Source organism: Varanus komodoensis, unplaced genomic scaffold (genome assembly GCF_004798865.1).
Source record: "Varanus komodoensis strain SLA01 unplaced genomic scaffold, ASM479886v1 scaffold2, whole genome shotgun sequence".
In the NCBI taxonomy this organism is placed as follows: domain Eukaryota; kingdom Metazoa; phylum Chordata; class Lepidosauria; order Squamata; family Varanidae; genus Varanus; species Varanus komodoensis.
In genome coordinates this window covers 12,563,280-12,588,143 of record NW_025335568.1, presented here as the reverse complement: position 1 = coordinate 12,588,143, position 24,864 = coordinate 12,563,280, and the positions used below count along the sequence as shown (strand labels likewise).

The following is a 24,864-nucleotide window of genomic DNA, read 5'->3' as shown; positions in this document are numbered from 1 at the left end:
CCACATCGAGTTTCCCTTTTCCAGCACTAACCATTCCAGTGCAATCCAAATTGCACCAGTGCAATTGTGCAGAACTGCAGCAAGGAAAACTGAAGGTTTGAAGGATCGGTGCTGGATCAGCACAGGGGATACTGATGCTTTGAAGCACCAGACACACCTCTGTTTCAGTTCATCCAGATCCCTCACGGAGTCGAAAGTGAAAGACCGACCGGGGAGTTTTGAATTAAGTGTTCCTTTGCCATAACCCAGCTTAATCCCTCTTGAAGATGCAGCAGGTTTCAGAATAGGTCATTGTTCATGAGGAAATTTCTTATATAGAGCAGCACTGGGAGGTGATTTATGTGCAACAATCCTGTGGTTTGCTTGTATGGAGAAGTAATTTGCAAGGTCTAATTAAGGGCTTGCTTTCACTGAAAATGGAGTTTCATATATTTTCTCTCTCTCTCTCTCTCTCACACACACACACACCACATATAAAATTCCCTTTGCGAATGAGAATTTTATTTACCCAAATTTTAGAGGACAGGGAATTGCACCTGCTGCATTATTATTTTTAAATAAACAAAAATTGCACTGCTTTCCTTTGGATTACATGTTCATTTTTAGCTCCCAAGAACATGGCTGTTTTTTATTGTTCCTGTTTTCATTAGGGATGGAAAAACAAGATGTTTTATGAAGTGATCATTTTTCAGGCTACCTTCTATCTTGGGGGAAAATGTTATCAGTAGAAAGCATTAGGCACTCCGTGTGTCCAATTAAGAATAAGAGGAGGAGAAGGCGGCCAGGAGGGAGAGATGAACCACCTCTCCAGTGTAACAAAACAAAGGGAGGACCATGCAGATTTTCATCCCACTCTCAAGAATCCACGCCAGCAATCAGCCAAATGGTTAGAAGCAATGCAGAACGGCAAATAGAAAAGGCTCTTGGATATTTTAAGGGTGGCCTCATTGCACTGGAAAACAAGGCTATGCAGAGCTGCTTGTCTTTGCCGACCTTTTGTGGGATAACACTAGTCACACTATCAGAGTAAGCCCATATAAGCATTGCAAATGTGCCAGCATTGTTGAATGCCAGCTCTAGGAAGAAGGAAGAATCGTCATCTACTTTGCAACTTATAGGTATGTGAGAGGATGTCATGTGGAGGAGGGCCATGGCCTGTTCTTCCCTGCAGTGGAGGGCAGGATGCATTCCAGTGGGGCAACGCTCAAGGAACCAGGCTTCAGGTTGGATGTCAGGAAGTACTTCCTGATGGTTAGGGCCCCTCAGATGGGCTTCCAAGGGAGGTGGTTGAGGCCCTCAGTGAAGGTGTTCAAGGAAAGACTGGACAATCACATGTTGGGGATTACATGCGTGGAGCTGGCTGGATCCAGGGTTAAGACAAGATGGTCTGGGAGGCCCCTTCTGACTTGCTTTGTTTCTATGTTTTCCTCTGTTTCTAGTACTCCAAACTAGCATCCAATTCATATCATAGACCAGAGGTGGGGGCTCTGGTGGGCAGGAGCAGAAGCTGGTCCAGTGCAAAAGTGAAGAGGGCTGCCGTTTCTTTTCTTATTGCCACCCTTTTCTCTCTCTTTCTCTGACATGCTCCTCTCCTTCTTTCCCAGAATAGGGGCCCATTGCACTTGTTGGGGGTCTGACCTGAGCAGTTGCACTGGGAATGAGCTTGTGGGTGACAGAATGCTTTCCCCAGCATAGGCTCCATTTTGACATTTATCTGAAGCGTGGGTTTGCTTAGGTCGTGAAGGAAAAGGCGCAACCTTCCCCCCTTCCCCAGGAATCTGAAGATGCTCATGGAGAATCACTTCATGGAAGCCAGTTTCCATGAAGGCCTGACCCACTCTGCTCCTCCTCAGCAGAGAGGTATGGAAACAGGACCAGCTTCAGGTATCTCAGGGGCCTCGGGCATGCCCTCTCCACGTGCCCTTCCTCCAGCAAGAATGTCTCCTCTGCACTGCCATCCTCTCGACTTCTTCCTCATGATGGCCACTACTTTCTTGCTTGGCAGACTGAGAGCCGGTGCTGTTGTCCAGATAAAATGGGGAAGAGGGAGATCTTGGATGTCTTGGAGGAAAAAGAAGTTCTGCAGATGTAATGAATAACTTTTAAAAAAATGATCAGAAAATACACCAAGTGATATATTTCCTAACATTCCCTTCTATCTCCTTCATTATCCCTTTTATCTCCCTTATTATCTTGCTTTTCAAGAGCAAGAGCAGCAGCCGTAGCTTGCTCCCCACGGACCATGCCACAAATCAGACACTGGACATCTAGCAGTGGCATCTACTGCTCCTCTTCCTCAGCAGAAGCACTGACTGGGCTGGAGGAAGAAGCAGCATTACAAGCTGGATGCAAAACTCTGGTCTACTTTGGAAGTGGGCCCTAGTTGGGGTGTGGACCCTCAGCATGTGCCCAGTCATGCCTACCTTGATGCCGCCTTTGCTTGGGAGATTATTCATACAGGGCCTTCAAACACACAGGGTGGCACATCTTGAGTCAGGTGTGGTGGAAACAGGGAATGATACCTGCTTGTCCACCACGGGCAAGGCCAGTTGGCCACTTCAGGACTTAAAGCTGCCTGTGCATGAGCCAACAAGTGAGTTTCTCTGTGTTTGATATGCTCATCCTTGCGGAGAGAGAGAACAAATGGCTTGTGATGTTGTTTAGATTCAGCAGGGGTCTTTCCAGACTTGTACCAGAGTGTCTGTCCTATTTTCAAAGGTAGCAAAGACTGCCCTAACTTATTTTCATCCTATTATTATGTGCCTTGGAAAAGTAGGCTAGCTATTAAAGAAAAAAGCTTTAGTCTTGGCTGACCAACTTTAATATATTAAGAAATGAACTGCCTGGTTTCGGGCTTGAATAGTTTGTGCTAGATCATTTCATGCTTTTAGCATACCTAGCTGAAAAATATTTCCAGGCACCTGTTCAGAAAGGTTTGACGCATATACTGATATTAAGCATCTTCGTCCCCTTCCTTCCTCCGCCCGGCCCTCTTTCTCTCTCTTCCCCTGCCCTTCATAAGTTGATTTTTGCCATGACATGACAAGGTGTCCCTACAACCACAGGGCAAAACACAACAGACCAAACCTCTCTTATTGCCTCTCTCATTACACATTGATGATCAGCTAATGAGAAATTCAAGTGATGCTTCTGTGAATAAGCCCATGTACATGATCCTCACATGACATTTTATACACTGGTATGGAGGATGCTCACCTGTAAACACATAGGCCAGGCATCCCCTCCGAACAGGAGGTGCTCAAGGCTGGTCTGGCACCTGACATCTATAGGCAGATGACAGGGCCCCAGCATTCCTCCCCCCCATTTAGTTCTGTCCCAGAACTGGAGATCTAACTACTGCTCTTTGAATTGCTTGCTGCTAGCACAGGCAGGGAAGCCCCCAGGGGTCTCACAGGTGCTGCTGGCCCTGGAGAAGGGCACGTGCATCTCCTTTTTCCTTCTGAGGGAAATACACAGAGGTGGGGCCCCAATGCTGTTGGCAGCTGTTTCCCAGCACTCTCACTTCGTTGGACCCGACACCTTACAGCTCCTCTGAAATCCATATAGTGTAAAACTCCTATTAGGCCAAGTCAAAGACTGCAGATACGTGAGCTTTTCAGATTTGCTAGCCTTTACTGGAAGTAGAGAGCTGAAGACCTCCCAGGCTTTCTTGTGATCTTCGTACTGGACGTTTTCTTGCCGCCAACATGATGTAACGGTGATGCTTTGCGCCTGGAAGATCATTGACAGCCAGTGTGGTTAAGGGTGTGGGACTGGGACTCAGGAGCTCTGGGTTCGAGTCCCCGCTCAGCCATGGAGCCAACTGGGTGACTCTGGGCCAATCACAGACCCTCAGCCCAACCTACCTCACAGGGCTGCTGTTGTGAGGATATGCTTGAGAGGAGGAAGAGACTTATGTAAGAGCTACTTGAAAGGGCGGGACATAAATATGGTACGCAATAAATAAATACCATAAAGAAAGAGCTGCAAAGCAGGCTGCCATGTTGTCTGAGCCGGCCGTGCTAAAAGCGGCACTGTGTTTCCCGCGGTCGGCAGCTGCAAGGCTGCCTGCCGGCTTTCAGGTTGAATCACGCCGGTGTTCGTTTTCTTAGCACAGGTGCAGCAGTGAACAGCAGCGAAAGCCTCCCTCCATCCTCCTCCGTCAACGACATCTCCTCCATGTCCACAGACCAGACCCTGGCGTCGGACACTGACAGCAGCTTGGAAGCTTCTGCGGGACCCCTCGGTTGTTGCAGGTGACTAGCCGCCTGCCTGCGAAACCCAACCTTCTTCCGAAGATGATATAATTTAGGGCGGGGTGGGGTGGGGAAATCACGGTGGTTCTCAAGAGATGCGATGCTGGCAAGGAAGCAACAATTGCCAACAAACACACACACGTAACAATTAAATGAAACAAACCCCTTTGAGCCTGCTTCTCCTAAAAGAGATATGTAAATGCAGCTAAGCTCAAGTGTATGTTTAACTTATAGTTGCTCTGCTTTGGTCTTCTTCCAATGATGCTTACTGCAAAGAAAACAAAAAGAGAAAAAATACTTAAACAAAGCCTCGTTTCATAAAACCGCAAAATTTAATGGCTGCAAAACCAGCAACCTGCAACTGTCCTTTTTCACGCTGGCATGACAAGGTGGGCAGATCCCATCCCATTTTACGTGTATACATGTGTGCCTGCCCAAGCCCTCCCTGCTCCTGTCTGGGGAGACAGGGAAACACACATGTATCTTGGTGTACATACATGCAAATATGCATTTCAGGATATATAAATATATAGATATATATAGGCAGCTGTGTGTGTACATATATCTCAACGGCAGGAGTGTTCATGTGTACACACAGCCTGCAGTGGAGAACCGAACCTCTTGGTGTATGTTTTTTAAAATGCAAATTTCCCCTGTAATATACTTCTCAATGTACAGTATGTTTAGATGGGCCATCGGTTAGGTTACTGCAGCAATCCTATACCCACTTACTTGGGCAGAAGCCTCACTGTGGGCCTTACTTTTGAGCAAATACATGTAAGGGTTGTTGAGGAAGCCATCAGAAAAGTAAAACCGAAGCTCTCCTAGAGGCCTGATGATGTAGAATCGTACATTTCAGCATTATTTTTTAACAGAGGTTTGTTCAAAGTTTTCTTAAGGAAAGAGGTCCAGCCAGTTGTTTTTATACTGACTGGGGTCCCCAGTGTGTTTGGGTTGGTGGACACAATTGGCACTTTGTGGGAGTGTCTTGGGTGGTCTCACAAAAGGCTGCTGTGGAGGGATTTGGCAGCTGTGGTCACAAAACTGGTTTTCCAGAAGCCAAACAGGTGAGATGAGGAAGGAATTTGCAAGTCAACAAAGGCAACCTGAGGGCCAAACTACAGAAAACTGCAGAAAATAATCTTTTGACCCCATTTAAAGGTGTTGTTGGAAGGCAGCGCTTTGGCTTGTACCCCTCCCAGCCTTCTAGCTAATTTTAATTAAAGAAAAATTAAATAGACTAAAGTTGGGAGGCTCAGGCAGCCCGGATGAATGCTTAGGTAGGAGAGTTGCCAGAAGGGAAGGCTACCGACATCGTGTTCTGTGAATGGGCTCTTAGAGGCCTCTCGCTTGGCCAATGTGAGAAGCAGGATGCGTCCTTCCAGTTGATCTAGCAGGAAGCTTCTTACAGTCTTAGCTAAAGGGAGGGTGGGACTGTCACTCCAGCTGGTTAGAGTTATCCCATTTTGTTTGGATTAAAAAGTTGAAGAAAGAGATTGCAAAAATCAAATAGTCTTTAATGAGCACAGCTAGCCATGTGGCAGTCTACCAATCAGATACCCAGTGCTGGGCCATGCTTGGGATGCCAAGGCATCTCTGTTGTTCCTCCTGCTTCCCTGATCAAGCCCTGGTGAGGTCAGTTTCATGAGGCTGAAAATGCTGCTGGCTTCTTCTTTACTTGAGGGGGGCATGGTAGCTGGTGGCGTAAATAAGGTACCAAGCTCCTGGACTGAGACAAAAAGGGAGGCTGTGCCCTATTGTAGTGAGGCAAATAGGGCTTGTAGATTTGTTCTGTCCAAGCCCGTAATTTCTCTTGTCAGGTTGAAGGGTTTCCAGAAACCATCACCTAGAAGTTCTTAGCTAGAGAAAGGTGGAACAGTCCAAGCAACAAAGGTTGTCTCCTGGCAGAGTCCTGCACCTGGGTCTCCTTTCTTCTGGAGCATTCTTATTTCATATATACTTATTCAGAAAAGTTCAGAAAGAAGGAGCAGAGAAAGCCTGGAGCATCCCAGATAAGGTGCTTGAGGCTGTGATGACACTCTGAAAATCTGCTTCAACCATTTCTCTTCTGGAAATATTAACACCGAAATTATGTCAGCATCGTCATTTTCCCCACTGCTACCTCTTTATTAGGACCTGTCTCTAAAATGCTCCCACACCGGCACCCACAGTGCTTGCGCATGCATCCAGCAAGCCAGAGGCTCCTTGTCTCCAAGCCACCAGAAGGCTGAGAAGGCACTGTTGCAAGAGGTATGTCTCGATGAGCCTGATAAGGAACCAGTCTGATTGCTTCATGCATGATGGGCCTTGGTGTCTGTTCTGTTTGACCATGCAAAGCAGATGTGCACACCAGGTCGCTCCTCTGGCAGTGAAAAGCGAGTAGATGGATTTTTCTTTCAAGAAAAAGAATCAGAACACTTTTGTTAGTGCAGTGCATATAACAGCAATAAGCAATAGGTTATGACTGAAAATAATATAAAATAATATAAATTAGCAATATGGGGGCAATCCGCCAAGTGCCGCTTTTGCACCTGTGAGTCATGCATTCATAGAGGCCACATGCATCTGCTATGGGAATGGAAATCATAAAGCAGCGGTGCTTGATGTATTGCCCTGAATTCTTTCTAAAAGCCATGAAATAGCATTACCTGCATTTGGCACTGTAACCTCAACTCAACCCAGAAGAAAGCCCAGTGCGCTTGGCACATGGCACATGGCAGTACGTAAAGGGGGCACAGTCATGCTTTGGGGGGGTCTCACTAAGGCAATAAGGGTGGAATGATGTTTGAAGCAATAATGGCATTTGTTTGCTGCGTATTCTCCTGCCTGCTGTTACGGGCAATTCCAAAGCGTTTCCAGCTATCTGCCATTTTGGTACAGATGCCACAGGTAACTGGGAGGTGCTTGGAGTCAAAGATCACTAGGAGATGTGCTTGTCAGTTGATATCAGAAGCTGCAGTCCATAATAGCGTTAAAGCAGCTGGGCTTTCAGAAGCCAGCAAATTACAGAGGGTGGTGAAATGCCAAGCAGTTCTTGGACAGTTTCAAAACCTCTCTAGATCAGGTTGAAAGAATGGTAGATGAAATTCCATTTAAGTACAAAGTTGGGACCCAGTTAAAGTTTGGGTACCATCTGTAGTCACCTGGTAAAGATACGCTTAATGATCATCAGAGAACACTCATCAAAAATATCAGCTTGCTGTAAAAAGGGCAAATGTGGTGTTAGGGATTGTCAGGAAAGGGACCGGAAATCAAGCGCTAATGTCATCAGTAGTTGTATAAGTGTGCAGTCCACCCTTGGTACTGGTTGGCATTCTGGTCAGTGTATCTCTAAAGGGTGCCATTCAACTACAGAAAGGAGAATTAAAATAATCTAAGGGGTTGGGATTTCCTTTTCGTGAAGATATGTGTAAACTGTTCTAGGGCTTAGCTTAGAAGAAAGGTGGTGAGGTGTGGAGTTCTTACAGGCTTATAAAGCCATTAATGGCTCAGTGAAAGTGAATCATGAGTTAGTGCTCAGAGCCATCCAGGGAAACCTACAGGCCTTTTGAAACTAATTTTCTTTCCAAACCAGGGAGGGAAAACAAGCATTTTGCACAATTAACATGAAAATCATTGCCACAGAGTGGCTTTGAAAAGGTTTTAACACGACCATCCATAGCCATCTGTCTTACTGTTCTGCACCGTTCTTGCTTGCATCAGTTCAAAGAATATGGAGACCAAGGGATGGGCATTTAGTGGTGCTGCCATAGATTTTAGATTGTTTCTGGAAGTTGTATGTGCTATACAACATTTTTAACGAACAGGATTTGTTCACAGCTTTCGTGCAAACAGCATGACAAAGTCAGTTATAACCAGTAATCAAGCCTCCAGTTTTTTAGGGATGTGCAGCCCAGTCAGCCCCCAATAATTGTTGCTAGACATTCTTTTGTAAACTTCCCTCAGATATCTCAGGGGTTTTTTAACTTTTATCCAAGCAGATACCTCCAAATTCACCTTGAATTTTGCTTGAGGTGGACTTTGGTGACTACTTAGGGCTGTGCAACCTTTCCTTTCCCGTTCCTTCTCCCTGCTCCAAAGACACGAAGCTAATTTTATTAACATTCTTCTGACTCTGGGCATTTCTGATGACTCAGACTAAAGAGCTCTGCATGATGCAGGGTGCCTGGCTTCCCCTGTTGGCAACGTCTGTCCAGATTCCACAACGGGAACGCAGCTGGGTCTGTTTCCCACTTGGTCAAGTCTAGGTGATCATGTTCGAGGTCAGAAGGATCCCTGAACAGCTCCTGCGCACTCCTTGTCTAGGCTGGTTATTGTCCTGGGTTTTGCTGCATTGGTTGGTCAATGGAGAAGCAATCTCTGGAGAAGTCACCAGACCAAAACATAACAGTGGATTATTAAATGCTTAAGTCCAGCTATTGAATGCTTCAAAAATTGGTCAGTTGAATAAACCCCGGTTCTAGAGCCTTTGGTTTCCTATAAGCTAGTTAACCTTTCCGTGACTTTAGAGCTTTTTCTGTATCACCAAGCAAATCTACTGTGATGAAATTCAGTAGGTTTTTAATATTTTTACAATGCTGGTCATAAAACCAAGTGACAATTGTAGCCAGCTCCTTTCCAGGACTCAGTTTTCTGAAGAAGAGACTGGCAATGAGGATTCCCATGCTAGTAAAAATGGCACCATCTGAATTTCAGTCTGTTGGGCAGCTCTTAAAGTCACATAGTTCCTGCTGGGGCTGGGTGGGGAGGGGGCAGCGTTACCTTCAGCTGTGAGTTGCATTGGGTAAAAAGCAAAGATTCTCTGGTACTTCTGAAGCATATTTTGGGGGCTTCCCAGAAGATGTGCAGCATCTCTCTGCCAGTTGTGTATCACTTCAGAAGACAGGCAGGGTTTGTGTGATTCACTTTACTACACAAATCGTTTCCTGTGTATAAACAGTGACACAGGGAGAGCCAGGGATCTGGGAGAGCCAGGTTCCCTTCTCAGCCATGGAGCTCTTTGAGTGACCTGAACCAGTCATTAACTCTCAGGGGTTGGCATGAGGGTGACTTGGGGTATGGGAGGATCATGCACACTGGTTCTAGGAGGAAAAGTGAGATATAAACATAATAAACAAAAAGAACTTTTCCCTGAAGTGCTAGCTTTCTATATGTAGGGATTTCAAAAGTTTTGACATGCATTCATGTGAATGAGACCCTAGTGCAAGCCTCACAAATGGAAAAAAAAAGATGAAATGATAGATAGGACTCCTCTGCTTTTGTCAGTAGTGCAGAAGTGAGCATTGCAGCTCATTATGGGATAGCTGGTTACACCTGCCTGTGTTCAGTCTTCTTCCCAACTTGAATAAAATGTCAGATCTGGAAGATGGTGAAGATTTGTTCTCTCCGGTGTCTGACCCTGATGGTTCCATATATCATGGAGAGAAGAACGCTGACCAAGGGAATAAATATATCCCAAGAAAAAATGAGATTTTATAAGGGTAGCTTTGGAAAACCAACTGGTTTGCTCTTGAGTATTGTTTAGTTGTAGGTTTGCCTCTTTTTTAAGTCTATAAGTGCACAGCTCAGAAAAAGGGCCTACAACTCTAGGACATGCTAGGAACTGTAGGCTGTGTTTATGTCTAAAAATGCACAGGATTGTGCCTTAATTTTGTGAGACCCACACAAATGTTTCATATGTAGGTGCTCAGCTAAACTCCATCTACTGTATCCTTGTAGGTAGGACATTGTCCATATACTCTTACCCAGAGCTCTGTGTTTTCTACAGTCTGATGGCTGAGCTTGGTTTGAATGTGAAAGTGTGACTTGAAAAGTGGTTGTAGTGGGGGGAAATAGTAGAATTATTGCACAACACATATTAAGGAAAAATGGTTTTGTGGGGTGAGATTAAGGTTGGATAAGGAATAGATCCATTTTTACTGAGCAGGAGAAACAGCCCTGTTTATGATGTACTACATCTCTCTCTCTCCCTCTCTCTCTCTCTGACAATATGTGTGCTTGGTTCATGGATGGTATTACTTTAAACTTTATTTCTGTTCAGTGTCAGTGAAGAAAGATGCCTGGAATAAATCATCTATCTACTGTAGAGCAATTTCTGTAAAGCCAAGAGGACAGGGAGCTTCACAGGCTGTGACTTAAGGCTGTGCTCCAAAAACCAGTTCAGTGGGAGTATGTTGCTTGGAATGACTTAGTACCATCTCTGTTAACCACATCAAATGCTTCTTCATGTGGAAGAAGCTTCATATATTCATTCAAATTCACCATGATATGGTACAATCAATGGTAAACCTTCTTTCCTTAAACTGTGCTGTCTAGATGTGACCTCCACGACAGTTAACGTGTCTAGTTTGTTAAAATTTCCATGCTAGGCATAGGAACCGAAGACGAGCTGTGTTGGATTACGCCAGTGTCCATCTAGTTCAATATTCTGATCACACTGTGAACAATCAATTGCTTGTGGGATGCAGCAGTAGGGCAGAAATGCAATAGATAGCTATCTCCTGCTAACATCCCCTGGAAGCTGGTATAGAAAAGCAAATGGCCTCAAATACTGGAGATAATATATGCCTATCATGGCTGGTAGCCATGGGCAACCTAATCCTTCATAATTTTTTCTGATCCCTTTTTATAGCTACCTAACTTTGCTGTCCCACATGACATCTTGGTGTTAGCAAATTCCAGAGCAGCAGTATGAACAGTCTTTGCATCACCCAGGAAGCAGAGGTAACCCTTTCTGACAGGGTAGCAGCTCCTACGAACATTTTGCATACCCCTCAAAGCTGCCTTTGTTTCAGGGATAATTTAATGGCACTCCTACAGCTGCAGTCCTGCCTCATCCGGCCCAAAGGTCTGGTGGATATTTCCTACTAGAAGAGAAATGCCAAGTCCTGCATTCCTTGTCCCAGCTCTCAGTTCTTGTTCCAGGCTGTATTTGTTTTCCTTTTGCATTGCTAGGGTCTGAAGCAGTGTAAGTCTCCATATTTTCTATGACTGAAGGATCAGGAAGAAATATCTAAATGAAATTTTCTCAATAACAAGGGAAAGGGGTGAGGACTTTCTATAATAAATATGATGTGGCAGAGGGTTCTACCATCATCATCATCATCATCATCATCATCATCATCATCATCATCATCATCATCTTACCACTGCTCCAAATGGCAAAGCTGCAAAAAGTTGTAGCCACAGGGATGCTCCCCATGAAGTGCGGACAAACAGGAATAATCCTATCCAAGTGTTCAACATTATTCATGGGGTTTAACAGAGATGACTGCCTCCACCGATCCCCACCCCAAAGTTTCTTCAGAAATGTATCCTACCTCCCTCCCACTGCAAGATCTTTGAAAAGTGTTCCCCAAAGAAAGATAGCCCCGTGAAAGTGTGTGTGATTCTATTCTTATTTTGGGACTAAATCATTGCAGTTCAAACTGGTGAGAAGAACTTGCTGGAGAACTTAAGAGCCAGGAAGAGATGTGGGGATGGGGTGTCTCCGTTCCAAAACCCTAAAGCACTCAAACAAAGTTGGTGCTGGAGGATAACAGTCTGTTTTGCAGCCCCCAAGGCTCTCCTATAATTCTTTTAATTAAATGAAATTGGTAGGAGTTTGTCATCACGAGGCTCCGGGACAGGCACTGTGAAAGCCGTCCACAGTCACACTGGGCCTGTGGGCGCCACAATAATGACCCAGTTAGGAGGTGGGTTGTCAACTGAATGCTGAGGTAGGGGGACTGTCAGTCACCATCATCTCCTTGTGAGTCTCCCAGAGACTCCTTGGTGGGCCGGTGTGGGAAGCAGGATGGGACGTCTCCTTTGATCCAGCAGGCAGCATCACGATTCCATAGACCATGGCAGGATTTTCAAAGGCCATACTTGCAACGGCTTAGGGTACCCCACTGCATTCTTATAAAAAGGCTAGAAGAAAGGGATCATTAAAATAAATAGGTTTTAACTAATGTACCTAGCTATGTGGCAACCAGGTATCTGGAGCTGGGCTATATACTTCTGATAGCCTGTATGAGGGAAAGGCAGATGTCATCTTGTTTCCGTGACCTGGTCCGAGGAAGGTAAGTTCCTGGTTGAGGTCATGGTGGTCATTTTGAAGCAAGCCTTTCCAGCTTTTCTTTAGAAATTTCTTTCATGCCCCTGAACATCTCTGCCCCTGCAGGAAACAAACAGCCCTGTGAAAGTGTGTGTTTGTATACCTGCCTTATTTCAGTTTGTCTTTGATGGGCCTAAATCCATGTGCATCAAGTACCTTTGTGGATTAAGCTGCCCTTCATGAAAGGAGTGGAAGAAAAGAGTGAGATTGATCAGATAAGTAAACTTAGCAAAGGGACTGGGAGACATTTCCTTTAAGCTAAAATAGAGAGAGAGAGAGAGAGAGAGAGAGAGAGAGAGAGAGAGAGAGAGAGAGCGCGCGCGCGCGAGCGAGCGCTGATGGTATCCCAGAAGTTTCGAGCATTTACAGCAACTGACATAAAGAATCTCCCTTTAGTCTCATATGCACAATTCTGCCTTCTGTGCAAAGGTTTTTAATGCAACATAGCACAAGGAAGTGAGCTAGATGTAAAACAAACCCTCATTCTAGACAACACAAGTTTTAATTTGAATGTCTGGCACAGGAAATGCAAAAGTCAGAGTGTGCATGTGTCAATAGACTTTTAATCTGCATAGCAATTTACTCTTCCTCCCTCCCCTCCCCCATAACCTATTTACTGACACCTGGATTATCGGATGGCATTGCAGTCTGCTCTTAGCACTTTAGGATTATAGTGACAAAATGGTGACGCCACTCCATCTGCACATAGCAAAGTGCTCTGTGTGAGTGGCAGGGCAAGAGAGTTGCTTCCCAGCTCTGCGTACCAAGCATGCCTGCAAGAATCATGGCTCCCTCTTGCTGGACTGGGGTGTGTGAACATGTGGTAGGCCTAGCTCTTTGGTTCTGCAGCTCCTGGGTTGCTTCCTAAGCTGAAGGCCATGATGGTCAGTACCAGCAATGCTGCGCTGACACACTTGGGCAGATACGGCATCTGAAAAGGCCCCGAAGTCCTGTCCAAGGACATGTGAGCAGCAGCAAGTGAAGGCCCTGACAGCACAAGCTTTAAACTGATGAAAGCTGGTGTTTTTTACATTTTAGCCCAGCCCCTTCAGCTTCACCCATCCTTGGAATGCCATCCCTAAGAGCACCTCTGAAGCAGAATTCACCCTTTGAGCTGAAAGAGGCTCTGCACCCCTGGCTCACGAGAAAGTTCGCCTGCTGCAGGGCAGGTGCATAGTGTTTTGAGGGCAGGTGAAATAGGGAAGTCGGCCGCTAACTCAAATGTCTGGGACCATGGCATCTAGCAGTAGAAGGGACCCCAGCCTTCGCCGGCCCAAGCCAGAGTGGTACAACAAGCTAGCTTGATACAGTTCAGAAGGCAATCCCAAAATTTGCATATTAAAAAACACAAGAAAACCAAGGTTCAGTTCACAGCATAGCAGAGATGGCAGACCCTTGCCTGAAGCCTGGAAGAGCTCTTCATCAGAGTGGATCTTACTGAAGTAGGCAGAGGTGGTTGGACTCACTGTAAGGCCACTTCCTAATATTGGCTTCAGTGGAACCAGCCCATCGGCAAGAGCTTAAAAATTATGGTCCCAAGAATACAAGATACACTCAGTTCAACAAACTGGATGCTTGCTTTTGAGCAGGGCTGTGCATTTCTCCTATTTAGCAAGGCACACAGTCTGTAAGTACCTGCACCAGTCTTCTCCCTCTCTTTCTGTAACTTACCTATAACCATCATCACACTTCTGGTATATTTCAAAGGCCACCCTATGCCTCCAAGCAGTACCTCTGTCACTTTCCTCCATTGGTGATGAGCCAGTGAGGAAAAGGCACAAAGGGTTCAAGTTGTATATAGAGATTTCTGTATATTTAGTAAATTGAATAAGTGGGACTTATGGCCAGTAATATGTTTTGCAACAATGGTACCCGGATCTACAACCCCAATGAGCAAAACCAAACTGTTCACCTTGCCATGTCCATCCTGTAATGAGACCTAAGTTGCACCTGCCTGTAGTTCTGCATGATTGGACTTCCAAATATAATTCACAATGACCAGGAGTGTAACCTCTCAGTGTTGATAAAAGTAGTTTTTATCTCTTTCTCTCTCTATATATATACGTATACGGAGAAAACAAACACACACACACAAAGCAAGAGCTACTGTTCAGCATCAAGACTGGAAGACGAAAAAGTGTCCAACTTCATTGCGAGGTCTTAGTTTTGAACGTGATAAGTCACAACCACTGAATATGGATGATGAACTGACAAATGTGACATTTGATAAGGAAATGAACATAGTTCCATTTTGTTTACTTTTCCAGCCATTTTTCTTTCTACCTTTCATTGTTTGCTGTGGGTGGTGCAAGGGGGATTGGAGGGTCTTGGCTTTGTTCATCAACCTTTTGTGGATCAGTGTTGAGTCGATGCATTCTAACTTCTGTTTGTTTTCAGTTATTAAAAGCAGAAGGGAATCTATTTTCCCCTTTGTGCCAAAAAAAGAAAAAATTCCTTTTGGAGTTCTTGTCTAAATATTTTGTGTGTTGTTGTCTTAATTATTTGGGGTTCTGTTCTATGTGGGCAATGATTTCCAAACCATTCAACAGAAATTCAGATATATCTAAATCCAACATCCTGAGACCAAGAGGGATTTCTAGTAAACCACTGGAGTAAGGAGAGGCATTCATGGGTATGCAGTGATAAGATTATTCATCTTACTTTATATATTATTTTCAGGCCATTTTCCTATCAAGACGCTTGTGGAGTGGCTTAGGACACAATCCTATGTCCTTTTACACCAAACCAAACCACACCACACCACACACCACACCAAACCAAACCAAAAACAAAGTCTGACTGCTGCTAGCAGTCCCCTGCATCCTGGGAGTTGTAGGACTTTTTTCTTCTCAGGGATTCTCTAAATAAGTCTTGAACTGCCACTTTACCAAGCCTCCTGCTTCTGAATTCTTTTGAATATACAGACCTACATATGTGCATAAAACAAAATCGTAGGCAGTGTCATGCTTTATCGGACTGTACCAGCACCCTGTTCACATGGTGGCAAACCAGCTGCTCACAGGATCCCCCAAGCAGGATGGGTGTGAGACCTCCGCCAGACCAAGCTCCTCAGTGGCTGGGCTATGCAGGCATCTCAGCTCTGCAAAAGGAGGTAACACATAGCCAGCAAGGCTAGTAGCCCCTGGTGGCCTCCTCCTTCATGAATCCATCCAAGCCCCTTTTAAAGCCATCCGGATTGGTGGCCTTCACCAATTCTCATGGCAGCAAAGCTCACTTTTTCACTATATGCTGAGTGAGGAAGTATTTCCTTGGGTCTATCCTAAACTCCCCCCAATTGGCTTCATGATTGCCCACAAGATCCTCTTTTCCCCTGCCGTTCCATAATTTCCATTACGGAAGCACAAGGTGGCATTGCAGTATAGTAAAACTACAAAAATACACAAGCTTTTTATTCCTTTCCATTCTACCATTTCCAGATAATTTTCCTCACTTAAGCAAGTGATTCCCAAGCTGTGGGAATGCTTGGAAAACGCAGGAGACGTCGTGTAATGCGCCTGCAAATTACTGTGAAGGAGGAATCAGAAACATTTAGCCTGTGTCTCATTAAGAGAAGCCCTAGACATGCATAAGACTGCATCTTTACAGACAGACACTTTAAAGTAAAATTAAAACCCTGCCTGTAAAACAGTACACATTCAAACAATGAAGCAGGGCAGCAAAGACCAGAATCATGCCGAATCACAGGAATAGCATTCCAGCAGCAAAGGGAATGGGGGAAGAGTCGGGTATTTATGAGCCAGGCACCTGGCAAAAGAAAATGCTTCTTCGGGAGTGCTGAATGCTTGTTCTGTGGAAGCTGTAGGTTCCCTACCCTGGGTACATTTGCAACATTGAGAGAATATTTTATGCACAAAATGGCAGCCGCTGGGGGACTTCTTGCTCGCAAGTGGTGTCTATTGTGGGTGTGGCCATTCACAAACCATCCAATTCCCAGAAGACAAATTGGTGAAACTGTCAGAAAAGCTACATACCCCAAGAATCTACTCATGAAGCAGAGGGAATGTTTGGATCTCAAATACCAAATCACATACTTGTCTCCACAAAGCACAATAGAATGCCCATTACACAGAGAGCCAGCTGGTGATATTCAGAGAAACACATTCAAGCCGAATGTATCACCCCAATGCACAAAACCAAAACTTACATCCCAGCAAAAAGTTAGAAAATAAAAGAAGGGTGGTCCAAGTTACTTTTACTGGGGAATAGTGCCGTCTGAAGTGGTGCAAAAATTCTGGCCGCAAGAGCAAAGCCAAGTCCATCAGCACTGGACTTGAATCTTCAGGGCAAAGCACCCCTTTCCAAACAAGGCACCCAAGCCCAGGTTTCCTACTGACCAAAAGTGCCTTTACCTGGTCTGGAAATTTTCCATTTATTAGCATACATCCACTCCATCACTGAGTCGGAATAGTGATTCAGAACACCCACTGCTTTGCTAGATATGGACCATCCCTCAGGGAACCAAGGCAGTTTCCAAGTCTCCAGATGGACCTGGGAGCAGACTGTATGCACAGAAGCACTCCTTGTTATCGCTCACTGTACAGTCATGGCCTGAGCAGATTGCAGGGCTAAGTTGCAACTCCTCAGCACAGCTGTTAAAGAAGTTACCAGCTCGTGCCTTCGCCAGCTCTGACAGGATGGCAGGAAATGGAAAGATTGTCTGAAACAGAGAGGGTGGATGACCTGGTGCTCCTGCTTCCATAAATGAGTGCTTGACCCATGAAGTCTGACTGCTCAAGAAACCACTCCTGATTGTGGGAGTATTGATCCTACCTGCTTGAAGAGGCAGAACCACAGTGATTCTGTAGGGCAATTACCTGCTATTACATCCAATTTATTTATCATTTTATATTGTGCCAGTCAGTTTTGGATCATCTCTGTCATGATCTTCAAGCCGTAGGGAAAACTTGCTTTCAGGATAGCGGGACTCAGAACAGGACTGTTGCAAACCTTTCCTCATCTAGCTCCACCCACCCTTATTTTTCAGTACGAACATGGCAGAGTCATTGATGAACAGATTCCTTGATTGTTTGCCCTGCATCTCTGTCGATCCTTCTGGCAGGGGATGATTGGAGGATATTAGGCTGCAGGGGACTGGGGGAGAGTCTGCTGGTCAGTGCAAACAATACTCTGTTCGGAGGACCAACGCTCTGTCTTAGTATAGGACAGCAAGCTGTCTGTGTTCCCTGCAACACCTGTTCAGTTTCCAGGGCTGATGGTGGATAGCCCATCATTCTGAGCATCATTTAAATTCTGGGACTGGTTAGTACATACAAGCAAGTCACTTACTAACAGCAGTGTGAAGTCATGAGTTGCACATCCATGAGAGATGAATCTCCAAAAAGCCTTCATGGTACCAGCATACGTAATGTCTCGGAATATTCCAGCCTCCTCCAAGCCTGTGTCTTCCAGGGATGCTGGAGAAAATGGGAAGTTGTGATCTAGAGGACAGAAGGGCAAACCAGTTCTCCAGTGTATCCTGCCTCCCACAATGCATTCTGCCCTAGGAGACTAGACAAGATGGTTCCTTTGGATGCCATGATTCTGGGCCCTTATCACTGGTTGCCCTCCTGAGGGCCCAAGGAATGTGGCAATGTGTCCTAGGAAAAACAAGACAGCTGTCTAAAATGGCTGTGGAAGAAGAATGACTGAGCAGGGATTAGGTGTGAGGGTGAAATCCATTCAGTCCAAAATTTTATCTAAAAATTTGCTGTACACACTTGCTGAAGCTATACATGGGCCAGACCTACACTCAAACGTATCCAAATACACTGGGGTGTCAGATCCATACTTTCCAGAATTTCCCAATGCAATTTGCAACTCAAACAATGTGAAGAAAAAATGTGTGGGTTTGGGTAAATTATACAGAAATCCACTTTCAGTTAAGGAAAAACTGCTTGCAAAAAGTGCACACTCAGACAAGACATACAAAAATGTCTATATTCTGAGAAGAATGCACAGAAATGAATATGAATATTCATGCAGTTGTTTTTGAGACCAAGTTTGCAAACTGATTTTGAAGCAGGCTGAAACAAAGGGCTGACCAGGAAAATGACCAACTGTGAAAAACCAAAAGAGATACGTTTATTCAGTCCTGCTCAGGACGGAGACCATAGTGCATGGATTTTTAAAAACCTTTCACCTCACAAGGACTGGGTTCACCTAATCACCTGCACTTAGGAGTTGAATATGGACGACTGCTGGACTGTGGGTGATTGAGCTGTCAGAACCCAGCTGTGCTGCAAGCCATACTATTAACCATGAAGAACCCATGAGAACTCCTGGCATATCGTTGGATTGTGAACTGTGGATTGTTCATCAGGTTTGTGATCTTAGGTGGGTTCAGGCAACATAACCTGAATTTCACCAACAACCCACAGTTCGATGACAACTTACTTGAGTGTATGTGATTGTGTTGTCTGAACCCATTCTCTGCATTTCTGATGAAAATCTTTCCTTAAAGCTGCTACTTTGCAAGGGAAGAAAAATCCCACTGGCAGATGGAGGAGGAATCTTTGGCAGGATCACGACATGGGAAGAAACAACTCTTCTCTGTAGCGCTCTAGACCTGATCCTGACTCATGCCCCCACCCACAACTGCTAATAACTTTCCCTCTCAGCACAAAATGATGACTGAACGATAGTGCCATTCTCCAGAACTGCAACGCCTTTGCATGAGAGGACTATTTGCATCTGCCTGCGCACAGAACTGGACTGGGCTTTATTTCCAATACAAAGAAAAGAGTACAAACTTAATAGATGCTCATGTTATATTTTTATAAAATTATTTACAGGGTGTTTTTTGGTCATGGGCAAATCAATTGGCACAAACAGCACGGTCACACAATATCTTTTTTTAATAGCTAATAGCTAACTATATATATATTTATATATATAGTTATATATATATAGTTATATATATATATCTTAATTCCCCAGCGAGAGGGGCAACCAAATAAAAATTAATTTATAAAATAAGCTGATGGTAACACAATGCCAAAAATAGCTTATTATGTTAAGTAAGTGCAAGGGAGAAAAAGCCTTGATATAAAGCTTGATTGCAATGAAGTTCCATTTGCCAGTTTAAATATAAGACTTGCATTAAAATAATTTTTCTTGTCTCTTCCTACTCTGCCCCAACCCCCAGGGTGACCTATTTAAAATCTATATACACAAACCCAATTGTAACACTTAACAGTAGCAGTATGACACATTCAGGGAATATGATTTCTCAATTAAAAAGTACACACAGCAGATGCAATTGATTGTTTGATGTAGACATGGTGTCTTCTTTTGAGGGTTGACAAGGTCATGTTGAGTGCTAGCCTCAGTCAGGTGACCAGTCACCTGTTACAATATAATATCCCAACAACCCTCTTCCCAGAATCCCACAGTCTTGGTTAGCAGCAGTGTTCATTGGATCCATATGGTGTTCCCTCTTTCCGGCCTCCGTGGCTCTACCGTCAGTTCCCCAAATGTTGAGAAGAACTGCTCCATCTCCTTCTGCAGCATGTCATTCCTCTTCTCAGCGTCTTCTTTGGCCCGCTCGGCATTGCGCATTTTGATTTCTACCATTGTAAACTTCTTCTTCTCTTGCTCTAGTTCATCGTGCAGGCTCATCATTTCTGTCTCCAGGGAAAGATTCCTCTGTTCAAGGCTGGAGGAGCACAAACAGAAGGGGAGGGTTGAGCGTACAACTCAGCACACGACCCGTGAAGGCCGCTTTCCAGAATCTGGATCTATTGCTGCTCAGAAGCAGGGAGGATGGACTTCCCTTGGCAGAAGTGATGCATCAGTTTCATGCATCACAGTAGCATTAAAAGAAATGTTCTGCCATGCCAGGAATTGCCTTCAGGGCCTGCTGTTGGGGACTCTCAGCTGCGGGGTATATTTCTGGGCATGTGAAAATGGAGGCCGAAGTGATGGTGGGAAATTTGCAAGCAGCCTCGAGCCTTTCTGAGCATTGGAATGGAAAATCTATAACAGCTTGATTGATTTTGGGGCGAGCAATAAGATGCTTGTGCATACTCGTCTGTGATGGAGTTCTGTGCTCTATGGCTGAGATAGGCTTAGTAAATTTGGTGCTAAACTTCAAGCTTTCACTTGCAATTTCATTCCCAATGGCCAATAGCAAGGAGTTGGCTTTGTGTTCTACTCTAGCCAGTCCACTGCTGGATTTGGCCAAAGGACAGTGCAATTTACCCTTCTGTTTCAAACCGTGACCAGCCAGATACCCCTGGAGAGCTCATGTGCCAGACCTAGGCTTGATGGGCATCTATTGCTGTACATCTCCAGTCTTAAAACTACCCTGCCTTTGAACATGGACATTCCATCTCCAGTTATCAACGATCTCCTCCATACTTCTTTTAACAGCCAGTTATGATAATGGCTATAACATCACCTTGGGACAAAGAAGTACACCCTTGCCTCCTTAGCTGAATCTCTTGACATTGTCTTTCACGGTAGAAGCCTTGGTAATATGCATATGAATGATCTCCTGATTTGTCAGTAGCAACAACCAAATTAAAGTGGATTCCTGCAGAAATCAATAATGAGTGGCTATAGTTTATATATATTCCACACTCCACAGGTTTATTTTGTTTTTTGCTTTGAGGAGGGTTGCTCCTTACAAACAAGCTTCTTTTGTTTGTAGTCAAGGCTGTCAGATAATTAGTTTTCATGTTACCTAAATGGAAGCATGACCCTTGTACTTTAGTGAATTACAACCATGCTTGGACCTAAAGCAACCACCCTGATTAATTAGTGCAGCATCAGAAAGGCAGATCATATGGGACTAATGGAAAAATATTTTGAAAATCTCTTGTGTTAGGGGTGGGGAGTGGAAATTATTTGAAGAAACTGAGCACGATCGTTAATTCTTAATAACACAATTTTTCTGCAATTACTTCTTGCTGGAGAAAGTAGCAGTGCTTGTGAGGCTGTTCTAAATCCCCCAAGCCTGTGGCTTTAAAACAAACCCAGTCCTGTTTAATTTTACTCCTCCATGGCCATTCCTCACTTTCCTTTTCTTGTGAATCCTCCCTGCTACGTCGTCAGAATCTGCCAAACAGGATGGTCTCCAGCACCTCACCCGAGAAATGTATCAGCCCTCCCCAGAGGGAGCCCCACTTCGCACAAACGTGCACACAATACTGTACACAAATAGGTGCAAATTTAGAAAGGAAGTTTTCAACTGGAAAAGAAATTCAGCACGCCTCTGCACAACAAGGAAGACAGTGAGCATGTGGCCTGCGCAGGCCACTGCCAAGAACCTGTTGAAAGGTAACATCAAGGACCAGAGATGTGCTGAGCCTCTCCAAATTTGGATTGCGCCTGCCCGTTGGACTCCTTCCAGCGCTCGCCCCGCTCTAAGAAAGCGAGCTACACTTGAAAGAAGTCTGTGAGTGTTCACAGACCGCCAGGTGAGCAACTGGGAGCCTTCCCCCGCCACCATCCCCAGGTGGGCCTGGAGGAGGGCGCTGCATGTGATGCTCGTGGGGCTGGATTCGTGGCAAGGGTCCCACAACCCTGGGCGGGCTCCCCAGCAGCTCAGAGTCTGGGCTGCTCCACAGCAGACTGGGCTCCAGGAAGCCGAAACCAAGGAATCCAGCAGATCTTCTGCCTGGAGCGGATTCCTTGCATCAAGGACACTCTGCTCCCCTCTTCTGCTTCTCTGACTTTGAACTAGACTTGGGCAAGGCAGTTCTTCAAGGAGAGGATGACTTCGGAGAGAAGGCTCCTTCTGCAAAGGAGAGTGTACATCCTACCTGGCTGAGAAGGAGAAGAAACGGGTGTCACACACACCACGCTGGCCCATAGCTAAGATGATGTGTGAGCTGAGTGCTTGATGGAGTGTGCCAGAAGAAGTGCAGGGCCCCCGTACACCCTCTTTGCTCTTTGAAGGAGAGGAATGATGAGAATTATGCTTTTGCAGGTAGAGGCCGCAACTGAGGAAATGGCCCAGAGGAGCCAGGTTTCAGGGAAGTGTTCCACTGGAACCTGGAATTACTTGAAGCACGGAATAGCTCTCATGACTTGGTGAATGCAGCTGCCAAGTTAGCTGGGAAAACAGGCTGGCTTGATGGGCCAAGTCATGTTAAAGATGGTTCAGAACTCGGCAGCACCTGAACTTCTAAAGGTACCTCTGTCCTTCCTTTAAAAAGAGAGGTTTTTAGTTGATCCTCTCTTTGATCTTTTGAATCAGGACTTGGGTGGTGGTGGGGGGGGGGGGCTACAGTAAAGCCCCTTCTATTTATTGGGGAACTTCATCACAAAATGCTCCTACTGCTGTTGGGACACATGTGGAAAATGGCATCTTGTGTTACATGCAAATGCCATTGCAGAAAAAGGAGGAGGAGCTGGAATGGCGATGTGTGAAGGAAAATGGACCTTTAAAACAAAGTTGTTGCTCGCCCCCCCCCCATTCTATGGCCCACAGCTGCAAAGGTGCAAATGAGCAGGTATTTTAAAAAAGAAAACAACATGACAGCTCCTCTGGCCCCCTCGCAAAGAATCATGGAGAAGCAGGAGATGGGTAGGCATGTCGCTACATGTTATCCAAGCCAATATGATGTAATTCTGAGTCAGCACCACTGAAGATCCTCAGATTTACTTCTGGGTGGAAGCAGAACTGCAGCTTCTCTCCACTGCACCAAGAAAGTCAGAGAGAGAAGCTGCGCAGGGCAGGGAGGCGGGTGAGGAAGACGGGAAACCCCTGAAAGGCCGATCAAGTCGCTGCAGCTTCTCTGAAGCTCAACGGGACACGTCCTTCTGAGCTTCACTGTCTGTCAATCTGGCAGCCCCCTGAAGCCACTCTTGCTGTCCCCGGCACTGGCTGCAAATTTACCTGGACTACACAGCATGGACAAGCGCAAGCTATAACAAGGTTGAAGACTGAGCCAGAACTGGTCTGAAGAACTTCAGGATGTAGGGGCAGAAATGGAGGCGGAGGAGAGTTTGGGGTTGGCATTATTTGACATGCCAGTGAATCGGGCATTGCCGAGTCGATAAAAATGTCCCCCTCCCCAGAAATGCCCTTCAAAGGTCGATGACCACCAGGAGGGTGGGCAGAATGAGCTCTGGAGGGGCCCATCAGTGGTTAGCCAGCTGAGTCACTGACTTCCCCACAGCAATGTTTCTGCATACATTCCCACAGCTGTTTCAAAATGTGCCTCTCCTGCTCTATCCTATTCAATTAGCACTGGCACTGCATTTAATGCACAGCTGTGCTCTTTTCCGCCCTCCTATTTGGATGGCACATGACTTGGTTTTCAATGAGGCAGATGCGGCGAAGCCTCAGGTAAGTTCAGGCAGCCAATACTAGAGGGACACTTCGCAGAGGACTGGTCTGGCCCATTTCAAGAGGCGAACTGAAACATGATTCCAGACAACCAGGGGCAGGAGCATCTGAGTCCCAGGCAGCTGGTGGCAGCTGCTGCTTCGGGGTGTAACGCACAACGCCACAAGGGGATGCTAGCCGCGAGAGGGCCAGGCTCTTGCTCACCTGGTGCCCTGGGGCTCGTTCCCTCTCGCCACCTTTCTTGCAGATGGGGACTCACCATCTCCGGATGCCCCACTGGGTCTCCGGCAAGGTGCACAGGCCATGGGAACGCCATGTGGCCATAGGCTACCTGGCAGGAAACTATTTCTTATTTATTGTAACACATTTATTATATTTATAGTCAGCCTTTTCTCCTGCAGGGAACCCAAAGTGGCTTACATAATCCTCCTCCTCCTCTTCATTTCATCCTTAGAGCAAGCTTGTAAGGTAGGCTACAGTCAAGGACTGGCCCAAAATCACCTGCTGAGCTTCTTGGCTAACTGGGGACTAGTAGTTGGGCCTCCCAAGTCCCAGTCCAACACGGTAATAAGTATGCTACACTGCTTCTCTTGTGTGTATGTTATATTTATAATTTTGATGCTGCCTAGAAAATTTAACCCACCAGTCCCTGCCCCACAAGGATGCATGATGCCTCTAAAACCACAAGGTTGCAACCAGTGCAACTTCCTCAGCATTTCTGAGCATCAGAGCAAACATTGCGACTCTTTCCCCGCAACCTTGGCTTTCCATGCAGGCAGCTCAGTGCTCTGATGTGCTGACGCCCTTTTGGAAGCTCATTTGCAAAGTTCTATAATGTGAATCAAAGCGTCCTGAGCTCATTAAAACTCACGCTATGAATCAGAAACAGGAGCAACTGCAGAGGGGACTTTTGCTGCTTCAGCCACTGAGAAATACACACTCTTTCTTGCGTGTCTCAAGCTCTGTCCCTCGGTAGTCAGCGAAATACATTTTCTGATAGTCGTTAGCATTTACAGCTGGCTTTTTAGATCACTTGGTGGCAAAACAGAAGATGTGAGTGAGGTATAATCCCCTGAGAGATAAATTAAGCCAAATGCTAAGATGTCTTCTGACCTTTTTTCTACCTCATTGTTAATGCAGCGCTTCATGTCAGAGCATATATAATTTAAATGATTTTTCCTTGGGATCTGAGT

General features: G+C 45.5%; 2 protein-coding genes across 7 annotated transcripts in view; one reads left to right on the top strand and one right to left on the bottom strand.

Moving 5' to 3' along the window:
- The window catches only part of MAPK10 (mitogen-activated protein kinase 10), a 116,380-nt gene extending 112,120 nt beyond the window's left edge, over window positions 1-4,260 (top strand). For all 3 annotated transcript variants that reach the window (XM_044428743.1, XM_044428742.1, XM_044428744.1), the window contains one exon: window positions 4,118-4,260. In XM_044428743.1, coding sequence (XP_044284678.1) covers window positions 4,118-4,260 — 143 coding nt within the window. The remainder of the gene's footprint in view (window positions 1-4,117) is intronic.
- Window positions 4,261-19,136: 14,876 nt separating this feature from the next.
- The window catches only part of ARHGAP24 (Rho GTPase activating protein 24), a 274,498-nt gene continuing 268,770 nt past the window's right edge, over window positions 19,137-24,864 (bottom strand). For all 4 annotated transcript variants that reach the window (XM_044428535.1, XM_044428537.1, XM_044428538.1 and 1 more), the window contains one exon: window positions 19,137-20,029. In XM_044428535.1, coding sequence (XP_044284470.1) covers window positions 19,786-20,029 — 244 coding nt within the window. In that variant the 3' untranslated portion in view covers window positions 19,137-19,785. The remainder of the gene's footprint in view (window positions 20,030-24,864) is intronic.